The 19,727-nt window shown below is 44.0% G+C and overlaps 1 protein-coding gene across 1 annotated transcript in view; it reads right to left on the reverse strand.

Annotated features, from left to right (window-relative positions):
- igf1rb (insulin-like growth factor 1b receptor) overlaps positions 1-19,727 on the reverse strand; it is an 80,999-nt gene that overhangs the window by 19,071 nt on the left and 42,201 nt on the right. Inside the window, exons 3-10 of the mRNA XM_063013003.1 lie at positions 6,931-7,231; positions 6,255-6,391; positions 5,992-6,136; positions 4,113-4,321; positions 3,904-4,030; positions 2,813-3,054; positions 2,553-2,720; positions 987-1,188 (exon numbers count right to left, since the gene is read on the reverse strand). Of these exons, the coding sequence (XP_062869073.1) occupies positions 987-1,188; positions 2,553-2,720; positions 2,813-3,054; positions 3,904-4,030; positions 4,113-4,321; positions 5,992-6,136; positions 6,255-6,391; positions 6,931-7,231 (1,531 nt within the window). The remainder of the gene's footprint in view (positions 1-986; positions 1,189-2,552; positions 2,721-2,812; positions 3,055-3,903; positions 4,031-4,112; positions 4,322-5,991; positions 6,137-6,254; positions 6,392-6,930; positions 7,232-19,727) is intronic.

Raw genomic sequence — 19,727 nt, forward strand, 5'->3', positions numbered from 1 at the left:
GTGGGAATGCCATGGTCTGGGGCTGCATGAGTGCAGCAGGTGTTGGGGAGTTACATTTCATTGAGGGACACATGAACTCCAATATGTACTGTGAAATACTGAAGCAGAGCATGATCCCCTCCCTCCGGAAACTGGGTCGCAGGGCAGTGTTCCAGCATGATAATGACCCCAAACACACCTCTAAGACGACCACTGCTTTATTGAAGAGGCTGAGGGTAAAGGTGATGGACTGGCCAAGCATGTCTCCAGACCTAAACCCAATAGAACATCTTTGGGGCATCCTCAAGCGGAAGGTGGAGGAGCGCAAAGTCTCGAATATCCGCCAGCTCCGTGATGTCGTCATGGAGGAGTGGAAAAGCATTCCAGTGGCAACCTGTGAAGCTCTGGTAAACTCCATGCCCAGGAGAGTTAAGGCAGTTCTGGGAAATAATTGTGGCCACACAAAATATTGACACTTCAGGAACTTTCACTAAGGGGTGTACTCACTTTTGTTGCCGGTGGTTTAGACATTAATGGCTGTATATTGAGTTATTTTGAGGGAAGAACAAATTTACACTGTTATATAAGCTGCACACAGACTACTTTTCATTGTGTCAAAGTGTCATTTTGTCAGTGTTGTCCCATGAAAAGATATACTTAAATATCTGCAGAAATGTGAGGGGTGTACTCACTTTTGTGATACACTGTATATTAACAACTGTAAATCACTTTAGATAAATGGATCATCTGCTAAATGCCTAAATGTAAACTAGTAAACACATTTCTCCAGCAAACAAAGAACTTGTACACAAAGCCTGAGGTGAAAAGTTAAACCTTGTCCCTTTTCCTACCCACTGAGGTTACAGACGCTGGTTTAACGGCAAGCAGAGCTAACCCTCTCTGAGTGAGAGCGTAGTGGAAAGCGCTCGGCTTATCTGTCCCCGAGTCCCTGAGTCTGAGGCCAAACACAACCTGGTAAGATAAACCCCCTGGCGTTTTTTATTTACCTGGGTCGAAAGATGGAGTTATGGAGGAAATTCTCGAAAGCTTTCTGGTAGTAAATATCGTCCTGGTTTTGTTTAAGCTCTGATTTCGTCTTCGCACAGTTGCAGCAGGGAGCTTTGTCCTGTCCCTCCGGGTCTGAACTGGTGGGATTCTTGTTCTCGATGTCACTCAGTGATGTGGAGCGTCTGATGGGAGTCTTCAGGCCTGAAAGAAGAGTAAAAGAATAATTTACCTGAAGTTAAAAAGCTTATTTTAATTCACTTAAATGAGTCAGACTGCACAGACTTATTCACCTAAGATAGGCAAAGGTGAGCGGTGTCGCAAACAGTGATGCAAAAGCAACAATAATTGGCCCAATAATTCACTCACTCACTCACTTTCTTAACTGCTTATCCAATTAGTGTCGCAGGAGGGTGCTGGAGCCTATCCCAGCTTTTCAATGGGTGCAAGGCACACAGTAACACCCAGGACGGGGTGCCAGTCCATCGCATGCCAGACACACACACACACACACACACACACCCATTCACCTATAGGGCAATTCAGTGTCTCCAATTAACCCGACTGCATGTTTTTGGACTGTGGAAGGAAACCCACGCAGACTCGGGGAGAACATGCAAACTCCGCACAGAACGGATCCGGACCGCCTCGCCTGGGGATCGAACCCAGGACCTTCTTGCTGTGAGGCGAGCCACCGTGCCGCCCTGGCCCAATAATTGCTTGAGTTAAAGTATAAATGCATATTGCTTGGAATAAAACGTTACTCTTACTTTGACTTGTAAATATGTGCTTGGGTGGCACAGCGGTCTGTTATGCTAGCCTACCACTGCTGAGATCCGGGTTTGAATCTCAGTGGTGCTATTGGCCGGCCAAGAGTCTACACAGACATGATTGGCTTTGACCGGAGGACTCTCACTCACATAAGACTTTAAGAAGCAAGAAGAAGTAAAAAGAAGTCACTTCTTGATGATTACTGACGACTATCATGACAAAAATGGGAACCGTGTTACACACTGGGTCTAATTGAAAACCTAGTGAGCTGCCATGCTTCTTAATGCATACATGATCAGCTGCCTTAGTAGAGAGGATTCTAAAATCCTCAGGCGGCACAACCCCGCTGGCCCTCCGTGTACCGAAAACGGTTCAACTGTCCCTGACGAGCCCGAATTTGCAAATAAACGACACACGTGCACCTTTGCACAGATTAAACATCAATTACTTTACATCTGAAAAGAACTCTGTTGGTTGCTCCGCATTATATTCGTCCGCCGTGTTTGTCATTGTTTGTGAGAAGAGTCGTGCCGCACTGAATGATGGGATTGCCTTCAGCGCTGAGGAGGCGTCGGACGCGTTCTCGTCATTCAGTCAGATCATCGCTCAGAATTAAGGCGCCTCAGTAGGAGCATTTTGAGGAATCTAAGAATTTAGACACGCCCTCTTCTCTCAGGAGTGTAGGATGACTTAAATGCATCTATGTAGAGAGATCACCAGGTTTTCAGACAGACCCACTGGGTACTGTTTGGTTTGAGGACGTTTAGGATGATGTATGTATGCGTTTCATATCAGACCTTTGGAGCAGTAGTTATACAGGTAGAGCTCTTTATCTTCTCGTTGCTGTTGCCAGCGCAGTAAATAGAACGTGTTATTCTGGTTGGGGGACGTCGGAGGAGACCATCGTATCACCAGAATGGTAGACGAGTTTGAATAGGCGTGGACGTCCACGGGCAGCGTCGGCACTGTCGGAAGAGAGAATAAAGATAAACGTGAGGTAAAACTGCACCAAACACGATTCTGACCTTCAGAAGCGAGACGTGAGCGTGTTCTTTACCTAAAGGTTTAGTCCAAATGTAGACCAGCTCGGTCTTGGCCCCGGGGACGTGCCCGTCCTGGTCGCCCATCACCAGAGTCACAGTCTTTAAAAATATAGCGTACTGCGTCAAGGGTTTGAGGCCCTCCAGAAGGACTTTAGGGTTTTCGCTTGTGTTCTTCGGCAAGTCAGAGTCCACGGTCATCCAGCTGTTGGTCCCACAGCCGTCCAGCCCATCGAATTCAGACAGGTTTCGGACAGGTCTGTCGAAAAACGAAAAGGTCCGTCTGTTATGTACAATTTATGTCTTTATATTTAGCAACTTTTTCATTTATTAAGAGTAAATAATCCAGCTACAAACGTTTGAGCAATATACCCCTTTCACCATCGCATTACATTTTGTTCTACATTACTGTTAATCAGGGTTTTACAGTGATGCATCAAAACATAACACAAATCATAATATAATTAATTAATAAAAACAATGGTGGCGCCGCTCAGGTGGCGCAGCGGTAAAAAGAAACGCGCTGCAACCAGGGCTGGATTCTGAGTACGTGGTATCGAATCCAGCCTTGCTTTACCGGTTCGAAGCCGAGTGGCTATATGAGCAACGATTGGCCGGTCGCTCATGTGGGGGGTGGGACAAAGTACCGGATGTGGGTCTCTCTCTGTCAGAATGCGATTGCGTTCTCTGCCGGCTGATTGGAGGCGCTTACACAGAGATGGGAGAGGGTGCCCTTAGGGTGTGTCTCTCCGCATGCAACGCTAGGTGGCGCCAAACTCGTCAATGTGTGGGTGGCAAAGATGCATCTGGCTGCTGCTCGTGTTTCGGAGGGGATACGGGTTAGCTTCAATCACCTCCGTCAGGGCGGGGTTCGGCATAGACAGAGAGGAAGCACGATGCTAATTGAACAATTGGATGCGCTAAAAGGGGAGAAAAAGGGGTAAAAATTAAAAAAGAGAAGAAAAAAAAAAAAAAAAAAAAAAACAATGGTGGCAATCTGGTCCCACTGTAATTTACAAAGTGTAACGTAAAGCCTCCACAAAGGGGCTTGTTTTGTGAAAACTCCCTGCTGTAAATAACAATAGAAGTCGTGCTGCGGAGGACTTACGCTTCTTTGTAGTAAACCTCAAAACTGATGATGCCGGTGTAATTCTCCGGTTGGTACCGTTCCCACACCAGCTGGATCGTGTTGCTATCAGTGCTGTTGCTTATAAACTTCAAAATCTTGCTTTCACCTGCAAGAAAACATCTTTAATGTAATAAACGTGACCATTCCGGAGCAAAGCAGATCTACAGGTCATCGACATCGAGTCTCACAGTTTGCACGTTCATTGTTCTGTTGAAAGTCCTGAACCTCGAACCGCTCCCTGATGCCCGTCTTCAGCCACATCTTGCGAATCTCGGACATGCACAGCTGGGGGTTTTCGCGGAAGGAAAGCTTTCCAGAGCGAATGGTCAGGTTGTGCTGGGACCAGTCCCACAGGAACTGAAGCCGCTGGTTTTTCAGTAGAGAGAAAGCGTACGTGCTGGAGACGGAGATAAAAAAACACAACCTGGGTCAAAACTGCTGCCACCAAAAACGCTTGTTCGATACACACACAGGGTGTGTTCAAGAACCTAGTGCGCTCTCTACGTAGACGCGTGTGCACGCTCCCGAGAAGGAGGCTGTCTGAAATCCTAGATGCCTTAATATGTTCACTAGTAAGGGATCTTAAAATCTCAACAGTATTTTGACTCAAGAACGAGTGAGCATGCGATGCGTCATTAGTGATGACAGAAAAATAAAAAACATGGCGGACGGTGTGGAGAAACAAAGTTATTTTCAAACGTAGATAAATGATTATTGGTTTTTAATTTGTACAAACGTGCACAAGTGTATTTATTTGCAAATTCGGGCTTGTCAGCGAATTTAACCGTTTTCGGTACACGAAGGGAGATGTTAGTTGACATGCTAGTGCGCTGTGCCACCACATCCTATTGGTTCGAATGGCATAAGGCTAACTCTGTTAGCTTAGTTAGCGTACACAATGACTTATTAGAATCCTCTCTACTTAGAAAGCTGCAGCTCACTAGGTTTTCGAACACACCCACAGTTTTTCCTTCCTGTTTCACTTTTAAACTTGTGTTACAGCTCGAGGTTCTGAGAAATTGTGAGTTTAATGGTTAACGTGGTTTAATGTACTAAAAACGACACAGAAACACTCAACTTCTCTTCATTATTACTGCTCATAAGTGTCTCTAGGAAGGAAATTCCTCGCTCGTTGTTTTAGCACAATAAGTCACGTTATTTGTGTTTAACGTTAAGCTTTGTTCGAGTCGCTTTGGCCTCTACAGTTACTAGATCTGAATTTAGTAAAGAAATGTAGTAGAACATGATAGTCGCAGTGTTAATGCGCAGAGGAATCCTTAAAGGAACATTTGTTTTAACATTTTAAGCTGAGCACAACAGGGGTTCCACCCTATATCTGTATGATGTTTCTAATAAAGTGACCAGTGCTGACATATGAAAATACCTATAGGGATTATTAGACTAATTAATTAAAACAGATTGCATATAAAACAGGAAATGAGAACATTTTAATCCCTGGAACCTACCCAAGTCCACTTTTTCATTCCGTTTGAATTAAATACGACACAACAAACGTTCTCAGGTTTATTCTGAACCATCCGCATTTCTTTTTTTTTTAAATTATCTATTTTTTCCCCAAACTTTTATCCCCATTCTAATCGTGTCCAATTACCCAGATTGTGTCGTCTATACTGATTCGACCCTTTTTGCCGCCGACTGAGGACGCCACTCAACTGACTTGCGCCCCCTCCGGCACGCAATCAGTACGGCCGGCATTTTTCACCCGCACGAGCCGAGTTCATACACCGAGAGACACTGCGCGTGTGACGGAGGGTCACACCCCCCTCAGTGTTATTCCTCAGCCCTGTGCAGGCGCCGTCAGTCAACCAGCAGGGGCCGCAGTCGTACCAGTTATGAGGACCTGTGCTCCGACTCTACCCCTAAACCCCTGAACAACAGCCAAACGTTGTTCATACTGACGCCCAACCCAGTCGGACAGGCAGAGCCGAGTTTCGATACGATGCATCTAGGAACCCAACTCTGGTGAGCTAGCGTACTTTACCGCTGCGCCACCTGAGCGGCTTCCATCCACATTTCTTTAACCCCTACATTAAAACCAAAACTTACTCCTCGTAGAGCTCCTTTCCCATGATGTGGTTCAAACTCTTGAGGAAGGACAGAGAGCCCAGCGTAAAAGAGTTACGGATCCTCACGTACCCCGTCACCGTTTTGATGAGGCCGAGAAAGTTCTCCAGCTCGGACGCGATGTTATCTAAACAAGAGTGTCACAGTGAGAAAAAACATTCAGCATAAACGGTAGCAAAACTGCTCGGACCGCAGACGTCACCCCCGCCGGTGCGGCGAGAGAGCAGTGGGCGGAGCCGACTTACTGCCGTGGCGGATGTTGATGTGCAGGCTTCCGCTGATCACGGTGCAGTCCTTCAGACTCTGTGCAGCATCCACAGAGTCGATCACTTTTGCTTCGCAGATCTTGTCACACAAGCCGTCACAGGCGCTGCAGAACATGCTGAAGAGAACGCAGAGCTCAGATCCAGTTGTAGTAAACACAAATGCACATTCAATTCCAAATGTCTCTCTTTTACTCTGGATCCTGTTTTCTACATGGGGCCGTGGTATCTCCACTGATCTCGATCGTCACTCCGATTGTGGAGATTGTGAAGCTGACACACGCCCCCTCCCACACGTGTGCAGAAGCCGACTGCATCAGGGGTTGAGGACTGCGCACGTGTCAGAGGGGACGTGGAGCAGGTAAATATATCCTCCTCGAACGCAGCGGATTGGTTATGCTGAATATATATACATAGAAATTAATATAATAAAATAATAAATATATACTAGTGATATATACAATAGTGGTCTATTGTGATTCGGTACCAGCGGTAAACTCAAGCTGAGACAGATCAGCTGATCGTGTGGCGACTGAATCTAGAGCTTAAAATAACCACACACGGCTTTGGACTGGTCTCCAGATCATCCCACTGGTTTGAGGACCAGGGCTTTGTTGGCAGGATTAAACCCACAGAACTACACCTTCATGTCTCGTACCTCTGCTCCTGGCGGGTGAATCCGGGCGGGCACTCCATCAGGCACTCCCGGTTGTGAATGACATGCCGATCGGAGCCGGGCAGGTGGATGGTGGAGCACAGGTTCAGGGTGATGCAGCGCCAGCCCTCGAACTTGTAGGTGCCCGGCGGGCAGCGCTCCACGCAGCGACCCTCGTGGTAGTAGTGCTGACAGGCGGCGCAGGCCGTGGCGCTGTCGGGAACGCTGCAGCTGCCCAGGCACTGAGAGTGGCAACACTCGCCCGAGTCTGTACACGCCCGCTGCCCACAACGAACCGGACACACTGAGGAGGAAACGAGGGGAGAGAGAATTTAGTGGTTTATTAATGTTTGAGTTCTACTGAGTTTTATTCCGTTGGTTTAATGTACACTGATCAGCCATAACATTAAAACCACCTTCTTGTTTCTACACCCACTGTCTATTTTATCAGCTCCACTTACCCTATAGAAGCACTTTGTAGTTCTACAATTACTGACTGTAGTCCATCTGTTTCTCTACATGCTTTGTTACCCCCCTTTCATGCTGTTCTTCAGTGGTCAGGACCCCCACAGAGCAGGTATTATTTGGGTGGTGGATCATTCTCAGCACTGCAGTGACACTGACATGATGGTGGTGTGTTAGTGTGTGTTGTGCTGGTACGAGTGGATCAGACACAGCAGCGCTGCTGGAGTTTTTAAACACCCAACGGTCACTGCTGGACTGAGAATAGTCCACCAACCAAAAATATCCAGCCAACAGCGCCCCGTGGGCAGCGTCCTGTGACCACTGATGAAGGTCTAGAAGATGACCGACTCAAACAGCAGCAACAGATGAGCGATCGTCTCTGACTTTACATCTACAAGGCGGACCGACTAGGTAGGAGTGTCTAATAGAGTGGGCAGTGAGTGGACACGGTATTTAAAAACTCCAGCAGCGCTGCTGTGTCTGATCCACTCAGCCCAGTGTAGCTTCTATGATACACCACAACCTTCAGGTTCCCCCACAGTTAGAAGTACAGTGGTGTTAAATCAGGAGAATATGAAGGATCTATTAAAGTGTCTATATATTTTTGACCCCTCTTGGTTGTACCATTTGACAATTACATCCAGAAATAAACACCCACTCAGACCCAGAGCTGGATTTGCTGTTAAATCTGAGTGATCGTCCGGCGTTAACAAGTGTTTTGGTTTTGCCCGAGGCGCCAGCGACACCAAGACTGGAGTAACGATGGTGTCTCAGCTCTGAGGAACCTTTATAAGCCTCTGAGGAACCTTCACTCCAGGCCTCCACAAACAGAAAAGCTGCAGAGTTTCCGACCGAACTGGTAACGTGTTATTGGAAAGAGAAAACGAGAGCCAGTCCCGCAGTTCTCTGTTTAATCATTACTTTGTTTTTCCTGATTACTATGGAAAGACGATTACAAGAAAACAGCTTTTCAAAAAAATAGAGCACGTATTAAAAGGTTCAGAAATATCCGGAGTCTTTATTTAAAGTAAAAAACGTTCCAGGATAGTTTGTGTGTTTCACGCTTCAAGCTCGTAATGCATGGCTGGGTTTATGGAAATCACCGAGCTGCGTTATTTACATCAGACTTTACGTAGTCGCGTGTCGACCCCAGATATTGTGATGTGGAGGGAAAAAAAGCCTTGATAAAGAGGCATGTCAGAAATGTTGATTATTATGTAAGAGCCTAATACTTCTTATTTCTATGATAAACTGTGTAACAATTCATTTTGGGAATTTTCATCCTTTTTATTGTCAACAACGTCAGAATATTTGTAGTTTACCTTTTTAATTGAGTTTTGTAACAAGGTGATACACCAATACATTCTTCTCTAAAACCCAAACCGTTATCAGACGTAAATGAGGGAAGTTGAGGGGGGGAAATATAGCATATAAGTTATTAAGTATATATAGCATATTTTTAATCCTCTGGATCCAGTGTTTCTATCTTATCCTTAATATAGTCGAGAACAGGACGGCGCCCCTGATGAGGCCAGACAGCACCAGGGTTAAAAGTTTAGAGAGAGATAAAACGATTACGTTTTTTTGTTTTTTTGTTTCTTTGTGTATTTTACTTTCCAGAATTTGCACATAAAGAGATACGAGAAAAGGTATTGGACCCCGGTTCCAATTTCTTCCTCAAACTTTTGCATATTTATCAGACTTATAAGTAAGACATGGGTAAGCGTGTGTCTCAAATCCGCGTTCTATGGAAATGAAAGCTGTCGGAAATAAATTTAAACGACATTTTAACCCGAATCCATCAGCCCAACACCGCTGAGATTCATACCCTGACCAGGATGAAGTCTACAGACATGATTGGAGGGATGTGGGGTCGGGGGGTAGATTGGCACCCTGTCCTATTCCTGCCTTGTCGGTTATCGGTTCACTGGTTAATCTTTATCATTCCTGATTGGAATACTGCATGTGTAATAAGTAGGGCTGGGCGGTATGACGGTACATTCGGTATACCGGGTTTCATTCCCCATACGGTATGGATTTTCATATAAAGCCAAACTGTAGCACAGTTAATACAACAGCTGTAGGCTTCAATAGGCAGCAACTCATATAATATTATTCGCCGCTAAAAGTGCTATGGAGCGCCGTGCAGCTCACTAGTCAGTCAGGTAGCGTAAGCACGACAGTGTTAACAGATGAGAGAGGTTTCCTCAATATGGTAAGAAAAAATAAACAAAAACAGATGGAGGATGAACAGAGGAAGACCAAATATGCAACAGAAGAACCTACCAAAGAAATGAGCAGTGTCTGCAGTTTAGAACAGACTTTAAACATTATATACTGCACGATTTGTCGAGCCACGTCTGTTGCAAACAACGACATTACGACCGCAGTAACGATCCACATACGCAAGGTCACGACTCCTCAGGGCAATAATTAAAATACTGGATTCCAGGTCTGTCTAACGGCGCGAAAATACTTCAGGTTAGTCGATAAACCAACGTTATAAGAGAACTGGAATCAGAGAGATTTAAAGTCGTCCACTTTTCAACAACAGACCAGAGGTCAAGTTGTACAGTAGAGTTTGCAAATGTGATTTTAATGGGTACTTGTATAATACTTTAATATTAAATAAACAATAAAAATGGTATTTATTGCACCTGTTACACGCATACTGATACCATCATATATTGTGTCATTTTGTGGGGCCAGGCAAAGCTTATAGTCCTCAAAACCTTTATTATATACATGGTGAAATTAAAATGCTTTATATTCTATGTACTTATGACAGTCAAATCAGCCACAGATACAGAAAAATACTGTGATATACCGTGAAACTCTTAAAAAATACCGTGATACAAACTTTTGGTCATAACGCCCCGCCCAAGCAGCCAGAAACGTTACTGAGTAAAAACACTGTGACGTAAAAACACAAAAACAACAAATCCAGATCCCAGCCCGGCTTACACACAAATCCAGTCCACAGATTCCAGTCGGGCCTGCAGAGCGGCTGTGCTATCATTCTAAATAAGAAAGCATTGTAAAAGAGAAGGAGGGGGCGATTCAGGTCAGAGCGGCAGCCAGGAAAACACCAGCTTTAGCAAAGCGATGGCCTACATTTAAAAACGCCGCCCGCTCCGTGCTCGCGGCTCCTGAGGCTCGGCGCGTTCGCCATTTCCAGGGTCGGTCGGCGTGATCGCAGTAAGGGAACGAACCGGGAAGAACGTCCAGAGTTAAAACCAGTCTGTGGTGACGATCTGTGGTCAAAACAAACGCAGGTATAATTTTCCTGTCCGTCCACAGCTCACGTGAACTCGAACGACCCCCGCGAGAGTGAATCCACACACAGATCAGTCAGTCACTCTGAGCTGGGAGCTATTTGCCAAAGATCTTTAAGTATTATTTTATTGCAAATTACTCAGATGATGAGAAGAAACATCCGCCACAGAAAAACTGGTTTCATTGGTTTTAATTTGCAAATTAACAGCCATGTAGGAAGCACCGAATCTTCTGCTTATGTAAAGTTTCACATGAGGTTTGTTTTTAAAACCACCTCCTTGTTTCTACACTCACTGTCCATTTTATCAGCTCCACTTACCATATAGAAGCACTTTGTAGTTCTACAATTACTGACTGTAGTCCATCTGTTTCTCTACATACCTTTTTAACCTGTTTTCATGCTGTTCTTCAATGGTCAGCACCCCCACAGGACCACTACACAGTACAGCACTGCAGTGACACTGACATGGTGGTGGTGTGTTAGTGTGTGTTGTGCTGGTATGAGTGGATCAGACACAGCAGCGCTGCTGGAGTTTTTAAACACCTCACTATCACTGCTGGACTGAGAATAGTCCACCAACCAAAAATATCCAGCAAACAGCGCCCCGTGGGCAGCGTCCTGTGGCCACTGATGAAGGTCTAGAAGATGACCGACTCAAACAGCAGCAATAGACGAGCGATCGTCTCTGACTTTACATCTACAAGGTGGAACAACCAGGTAGGAGTGTCTAATAGAGTGGACAGTAAGTGGACATGGTGTGTCTGATCCACTCATACCAGCACAACACACACTAACACACCACCACCATGTCAGTGTCACTGCAGTGCTGAGAATCATCCACCACCTAAGTAATACCTGCTCTGTGGGGGTCCTGTGGTGGTCCTGAGAATTGAAGAACAGGGTGAAAGCAGGTTAAAAAGGATGTAGAGAAACAGATGGACTACAGTCAGTAATTGTAGAACTACAAAGTGCTTCTATATGGTAAGTGGAGCTGATAAAATGGACAGTGAGTGTAGAAACAAGGAGGTGGTTTTAATGTTATGGCTGATCAGTGTACATTTACGTGAGTGTGTACGTGTGTGTGTGTGTGTGTGTGTGTTTGCCCTGTCTGGGTTTTTTCCTGCTTTTCACCCGATGAATCAGACCCACCGCAACCCTGACCAGGATAAAGCTTTGCTAAAACACACAATGAACTAATAAAACGTGCATAACCGGCGTAACTTTTAAACCAGAAGTGAAAATGCACACGGCACTGTGACTCCTGTGATGGAATCAGTGAAGGTTGAAGGTTGTATAAACGTTGATAACCTCCATGTGAGCACCAGCAGCGAGTTCCCACCGGAGGCATTTTCCTTCAAACGGCCTTTATTTGTGGAAAAAAGCCGCCGATCGGAAGATTGCGGGCCGGAAAAAACGACCTCCTGATACGTGCACGTACGCCTGGGGTTCAATTCAGAGCAGAGGAAGACGAGTGAAAACTGAAACGATACGTCTGAGCTTCACAGTGAAGCTGGAGAGGAACAGGGTAAAACAGGGGTGGGAAAAGTTGTCGGCTCAAGGGCCACACTGGGTTTTAAAATGTGACAGCCGGGCCGGGCTGGTAGCAGTCGAAGGGATGAACTATATATATATATATATATATATATATATATAATAATAATAATATATAATCATACAATAATACTACACATAATTCACAAGTAAAACTCATTATCTAAGAAGTAAAGATTACCTACCTACCCTATTACGCTATTTAAATGGGAACCGTGTTCTTGACCACCCTTTTTAGCCAGCGTATCGACTTGGCTTTAGCAAAGGTGGGCAGTGTTTGGAGTGCGCCATCTAGTGGAATCAACCGAAATGCAGGGTATTGCAGTAAATGGTGACTGAATGAGGTCTGTAGGACAAGAGGGGTCTAACACGCTAGTCCACTATCGCCGAGATCGGTCTGTCTGAAAACCGAGTGAGCGATCTCTCTACACAGACGCATTTCACATCGTCCTACACTCCTGAGAAGAGGGCGTGTCTAAATTCTCAGATCCCTCACAACGCTCCTACTGAGGCGCCTTAATTCTGAGTGATGATCTGACTGAATGACGAGGGAGCGTCCGACGCCTCATCAGCGCTGAAGGCAATCCCAGCATTCAGTGCGGCACGACTCTTCTCACAAAAAAACTACAAACGTGGAGGACGGATGAAATGCGGAGCAACTAACGGAGTTCTTTTAAAATGTAATAAATTCTCATTGATGTTTAATCTGTTTAAAGGTGCACACGTGTCAGGGACAGTTTAACCGCTTTCGGTACACGGGGGGAGACGTTAGCTGGCGTGGTAGCGGGTTGTGCCGCCTCAGCATGTCCTAAAAGTGCGGTGACGTAAGTCGTGCGTCTAAATAATCTGCCTTATGAGTTTGATGTCTTAGTAGAATCCTCTCTACTGAGGCAGCTGATCAGGTAGGCAGTAGGCAGCAAGGCAGCTCACTACGTTCTCAGACACATCCAGAGTCTTCCTCTTTACATGAGTATTTAATAATGATAAAATCTGAAGATAAATTAAGCGACATGAGATGAGAGGTAATTTTTCGTTGGTGGATAAAATCACTGGAAATATATTCCACTAAAAACAATGAGTGGCTGAATACTGGTTTCCATTCCATCATATGGTCCCACCGTCCCAAATCTGCCAGCAAGTGTGAGCACGGGTTAATTCTCACTGCACAAACGTTTCAACATTTCCTTTCTGTTGCATCAGATTTTGTCCTGGAAGTCACAACAGCTGGAATATTAAACAGCTGCACTGGATGAGCTGCGGAAGGTTTCGCTCTGCATGCGCAGCATTTTTTCTCCTACGTCGTTTGAGCTCCTGTCGTGTCGATTAAACCTGAGACTCGACGTTCGGCTGGTGCACAACCGATCACGTTTCATACAGGAGTCTCGGATTAAAGCATCACGGGTCCGTTGGGGCAACTTTATGCAACATGTGACATTTACAACCATAACATTAAAACCACCTCCTGGTTTTATCAGCTCCACTTACCATATAGAAGCACTTTGTAGTTCTACAATTACTGACTGTAGTCCATCTGTTTCTCTGCATACCTTTTTAGCCTGCGTTCATCCAGTTCTTCAATGGTCAGGACCCCCATAGGACCACTACACAGCAGGTATTATTTAGGTGCTGGATCATTCTCAGCACTGCAGTGGCACTGACATGGTGGTGGTGTGTTAGTGTGTGTTGTGCTGGTAAAAGTGGATCATACCATGTCCACTCACTGTCCACTCCTACCTGGTCGTTCCACCTTGTAGATGTAAAGTCAGAGACGATCGCTCATCTATTGCTGCTGTTTGAGTCGGTCATCTTCTAGACCTTCTAGACTATTCTCAGTCCAGCAGTGGCAGTGAGGTGTTTAAAAACTGATCCACTCATACCAGCACAACACACACTAACACACCACCACCATGTCAGTGTCACTGCAGTGCTGAGAATCATCCACCACCTAAATAATACCTGCTCTGTGGTGGTCAGCATGAAAGGGGGCTAACAAAGCATGCAGAGAAACAGATGGACTACAGTCAGTAATTGTAGAACTACAAAGTGCTCCTATATGGTAAGTGGAGCTGATAAAATGGACAGTGAGTGTAGAAACAAGGAGGTGGTTTTAATGTTATGGCTGATCATTGTATAGTCGAACTTCTGATAACTAGTCCAGTATATCTTAACCACCAGGCTACAACTGCCCGAAGGTTTTCTTCTGGTGTTCGGAAAAACACACCAAGCAGCTCGGACAGTAAACAAAGACGAGGTTCAAACCAGGTCTCACGGACCCGCCGTGTCGTGCGTCACTCACACTGCCTGTCTGCCGCCCATTTAAGGTCACTCCAGTAGTAACGAGTTCTGGTACTATCTGGTAATATCTGAGTTTCTGCTACACAACAGAACCTTTATAGCTCCTGTGGCACCTGACTGCAGTTTCCAGCACATGAGTATTAAATTCTGACCTTTAATATTCAGTCGTTTACACATCTACACACACAGCTACTTACTACTGAACTACAGACTGTTCCGAGCAGCATCGTGTTTTTATAGATCTCAGTCAGGCGCACACACACACACACCCACACACAGCGGAGCCACGGTAAACACGCCTCAGTCCTTTTTATTTTTAGCCATCATCATCATCTCGGCCTCTCTTCCCTATTAATTCGGGAGACGTTCCAAGTTCATCTGAGGTCCTCGCGGCTCTGCTGATCTTGGCCGCCGCAGAGCTGCATGTCTGAGGAAATCAGGTTGCACTGGCTGGCACGCCGTGTCCCCTGCCTCTCCCCTCCGAGAGCGCGCTGCCCTCCCAAAACTAACCTCGCATGAGAGATTAGGGACAAGAAAGCCACAGTGCGCAGCCGAAAATCCTGAGTGTTTGGAATCCTGAGTCTGGAAGGAAAGATGCGTTTCTACGGGTGGAAATGTTTAGTCACCTCGTAATTCAGAAAGAAAATGTAGATTGTGCATGATGATTCAAGACGTACAGATTGTATTTTTTTACTGTGTGACCACGTGTTGCTTTAAAATGATACGTAGCAAACATGATACCGTTCGTGTAGCACAAGGGACTGATGCGTAAATTGCATTTATTTGTTGAGCTTCTGCTCCTTCATGCATCCCGACATGTTTTCTCTTCATGTGCTCGTCCATTCCGTCCCACGTGAGTCTGTTTGTTTGTTTATCAGGATTTTAACGTCATGTTTTACACTTTGGTTACATTCCTGACAGGATCAGTTCATAAGGTTATATCAAACACAGTCATGGACAATTTTGTATCTCCAGGAAACCGGAGCACCCGGAGGAAACCCACACAGACACGGGGAGAACATGCAAACACCACACAGAAAGGACCCGGACCGCCCCCGCCTAGGGATCGATCCCAGGACCTTCTCGCTGTGAGGCGACAGTGCTACACACTTTCGCTCCCGTCCCACGTAAGACGGACTTCTCCGAGAGGTCTAATGTGAAACTGTGAGATGTTTTACATGCCAGTCGTGTCTCTTTGTTAGCATGTAAGCTAACCTGGTGGTTTCGAAGTGATTGTTCATTTAGGGGTCTGTCTGGAAACCTAGTGAGCTGCCTCGCTGCCTACTGCTACCTGATCAGCTGCCTCAGTAGAGAGGATTCTAATCAGACATCAAACTCATGAGGCAGATTATTTAGACGCACGACTTAGATAGAGATTACGGCAATTACGTCACTGCAGTTTTAGCTAACTAAGCTAACACAGTTAGCCTCAGGTGGCACAACCCGCTAGCACGCCAGCTAACGTCTCCCTCCGTGTACCGAAAACGGTTCAACACACGTGTGCACCTTTATACAAATTAAACATCAATGAGAATTTATTACATTTGAAAAGAACTCCGTTGGTTGCTCCGCATTCGTCCGACATATTTGTCATTGTTTGTGAGAGAAGTCGTGCCGCACTGAATGCTGGGATTGCCTTCAGCGCTGAGGAGGCGTCGGACGCTCCCTCGTTATTCAGTCAGATCATCACTCAGAATTAAGGCGCATCAGTAGGAGCGTTTTAAGGGATCTAAGAATTTAGACACGCCCTCTTCTCAGGAGTGTAGGATGATGTAAAATGCGTCTGTGTAGAGCAGAGGTGTCAAACTCATTTTCACCGAGGGCCACATCAGCATTATGGTGGCCCTCAAAGGGCCGATTGTAACGTATCCTGCTGTGATTGCAGTCACATTGCTGTTTTTCTTGGAGGCCGAATTCTGCATTTATATTGTCCTACTTTACCACAGACACGGCCTCATAACACAAGAGACGCACCGGTTTCTCTTCCTGAAGCACAAACTTGTTTTCACTTTCATTACATTTCCTCCTTATGCTTAATTTTCGTACTTATTTTCTTGTACATTTTAGGATCATGTGTAAATATGTGTAACATCATCTACTGGTGGGATGTGTCACTTTGCAGGTCACAAAATCAGCCTGCACTTTGAAAGATGCAGTTTGTTTAGGATTTTACAGTGTATTTTTAAGACAATCATTCTGTCCTCACTAATAGTTTATCCCCCTTTCTCAGCTAGACAGACAGACAGACAGACAGACAGACAGACAGACAGCTCTCTTCAGAATACAGTCGGTTTATTTGCTCCCCAGCTGTGTGCATCAAAATGAAGTAAAAATACAAACAATAAAAACAATAAAGAACTTAATACAGTAAAAAGCACACAGCTGTAGTCAAGTGTTACATCTGGTACAATATGAGATTTAACCAAACGTAAAATAACGAGTTAAAATTGTGTGTAAAGATACTAATTGCTATAGTAACGTAACAACAGTATTTAATTACGGTAAATTTGTAACTAAAACGCTGTGATATACTCACTAAACATTTACTAACAACTGAGAATATAAACGCCACTACTTACAGACGATGTTTGGGTATTATACTGAAAGATAATTATTTGTATTTATTTATTATTGTTTACATTACTGACTACGCTACCCCGCGTTCTTTTGCCGTAAAAGTCACATGGCTTCTTAGCGAAGGTTAAAGTTAGTTGCCATGACTACGATGTCACGTTGTCTCTTAAAGGCGCAGGAGCGCATTAAATTATAAGCGCGTCTCTGTAACGACTCAAACCAAAACAACAATCATACAGTCGTTTAAGCTCTCGTGGGCCGGATCAAATGACGCGGCGGGCCGGATCTGGCCCGCGGGCCGTGAGTTTGACACCCCTGGTGTAGAGAGATCACCAGTTTTTTTTTTCAGCCTTGTTATTTCAGTGCTGTTTCAGTGGTGACATTAGCTGTGGGGTCGTTCCTGCACCACCACCATAAAAAACCTGCAGAACAAACCTCACACCGAGGATCAACCCCGAGTTTCCTCATTATTCATCTCCTGCAGCAGCAGAAATGACGGATCATTGATCATCATCAACCAGAGCGGCTCTGGCAGGAGCAAAGCGACTCGACTCGGCGTGCGTTACGAGCACAGCGGCGCGTTCTGAGCTATAAGAAGCTCCCCGTCAGGTCGAGAGATTAAAGCGGCGTGGATAACGGCAGCCTGAGCGAGGTAGTGTTTATACCGCTGGAATAACAACATCTGTACTGACAAGTTGAAGCACGACACAATAAATGACGGCTTCCTTAGAAAGGAACCTTATATACACAGATTAGATCAACAAAAGCTCGTAATAATTCCCGCCCGAGGCTGTGTGACGACGAGTCGAAAGCATTCGGGAGCAAAAAACACACACGGATCAGAACGCGTGAACGTACCTGTATCATGAACTTTATAACTAAAGCTCGACATAATTCACCACCGTAAAAATTGCGGCCCCAAACTTTAATGTTTGTGTTTAGTGATTTAACGTTTTTCATTCGTGTAGCGTTCAAGTGCTTCACGTTTACTGGTTAATTTGCACTATGAGGCGTCCTGGCAATCCTACAGCAATTCAGTTAGCAATCGCTTAGTCAGAATGTCCCAGATGTCGAAGTTTAAAGCAGCTAAAAACACGACTGAGTTTGGAAATCTCCCAATCAATGCTGTGCACATTGTCCAGTGAATGTAGTGGAGCCCTAGTTATGAGTAATGAGGACAGTTTTTGGACAGTCCAGTGGCCTCTAATGACCAGTCCTGAGCTTCTACCTCCTCACTGGGACAGACTGAGTCAGTACTAATAACAGAGCACTTATACACACGCAGCAGGACAACAATCACCCAGTCTGAACACCACAGACCACAGTGGCACCATCACCACCCCAAGATTACAATCAGAACCAGAATCAAAATCTTTATTTATTCACCAAGTACCAGGTAAACAAGGAATTTCTCTTAGTGCAGGTGTCGACATATTCTAGATCTAGTTAAATAGTATAGAAAAAGGTATATAAACATAAAATAAAGACATAAATAGACAATACACAAACAAACAAACAAACAAACAAACAAACAAAAAGAGATATAACAGTAAACTGAACCCTACTACTCGAAATACATATTTAATACTCAGTATAATCTCTCCATTGCACATTACTTTACTTGGAGTTTAAGCTGCATATGTGTGCAGGAGAATCATGGCATGATATAAACAGTGTGATAAAATGCTTGTGCAGCTTTTTAAAGCATCTAAATCAACACAAAACCTCCCAGCTGCAGTCAGTCAGGCGCACCCGTATTCAGATCATTCAGTGGGACCAGACTGCCACCGTTTTTATTAATTAAGTGTATTTCTAGGGATGAGTTGTTCTTGCACAACTGTTCTTTGTCAGTTTTGCACATTAAGTTTACTTAAAATATTATAAAAAAAAAAAAAAAAAAAAAAAAAAAAAAAAAAAAAAAAAAAAAAAAAAAAAAAAAAAAAAAAAAAATTATTAAAATGACAAAATATAAAATAAAATTATAATTATATTAAAAATAGAATTGTTTTAAAATTAAAAAATAAAAAAATAAAAAAAACAATATATTTTTTTAAAAGCAGCAGTTTAAAGTTTATTTTATTTTTAATTTTCTAATTTTAAAAAATTTCTATTTTTAATATAAATATATTTTTATTTTATATTTTATAATTTTTATATTATAAATTTTATAGTATATTTTTAATATAAATATTTTTTATTTTATATTGTATAATTATTTATGTATTTTATAGTATATTTTTAATATAAACATTTTAATTTTATCATTTTTATATTATAAATTTTATAGTATATTTTTAATATAATTTTTTTTTATTTTATATTTGATAATTTTTATATGATATATTTTATAGTATATTTTTAATATAAACATATTTTTGTCCATGTGTGTACTAATTACGAATGAAGCACAAAAGCATTTCACTGCAGGTTGTTCTGTGAACGTGACAAACTTTGACTTGATTCCACTTTAGCATCGTGAGACCAGACGACGTGAACCAAACGTATTGGAGCGAATGAAAGCTAAACTAAACTAAAGGACGAGCGTGAGCGTGTTCCCGGCTCCGAGTTGCTGGACAGTGGGTGTCTGTTTGCACCCCGCTCAGCCACCGGCTTTTAAAGATCTGTGATGTCAAATAAC

Source organism: Trichomycterus rosablanca, chromosome 17, assembly GCF_030014385.1.
Source record: "Trichomycterus rosablanca isolate fTriRos1 chromosome 17, fTriRos1.hap1, whole genome shotgun sequence".
Classification (NCBI taxonomy): Eukaryota; Metazoa; Chordata; class Actinopteri; order Siluriformes; family Trichomycteridae; genus Trichomycterus; species Trichomycterus rosablanca.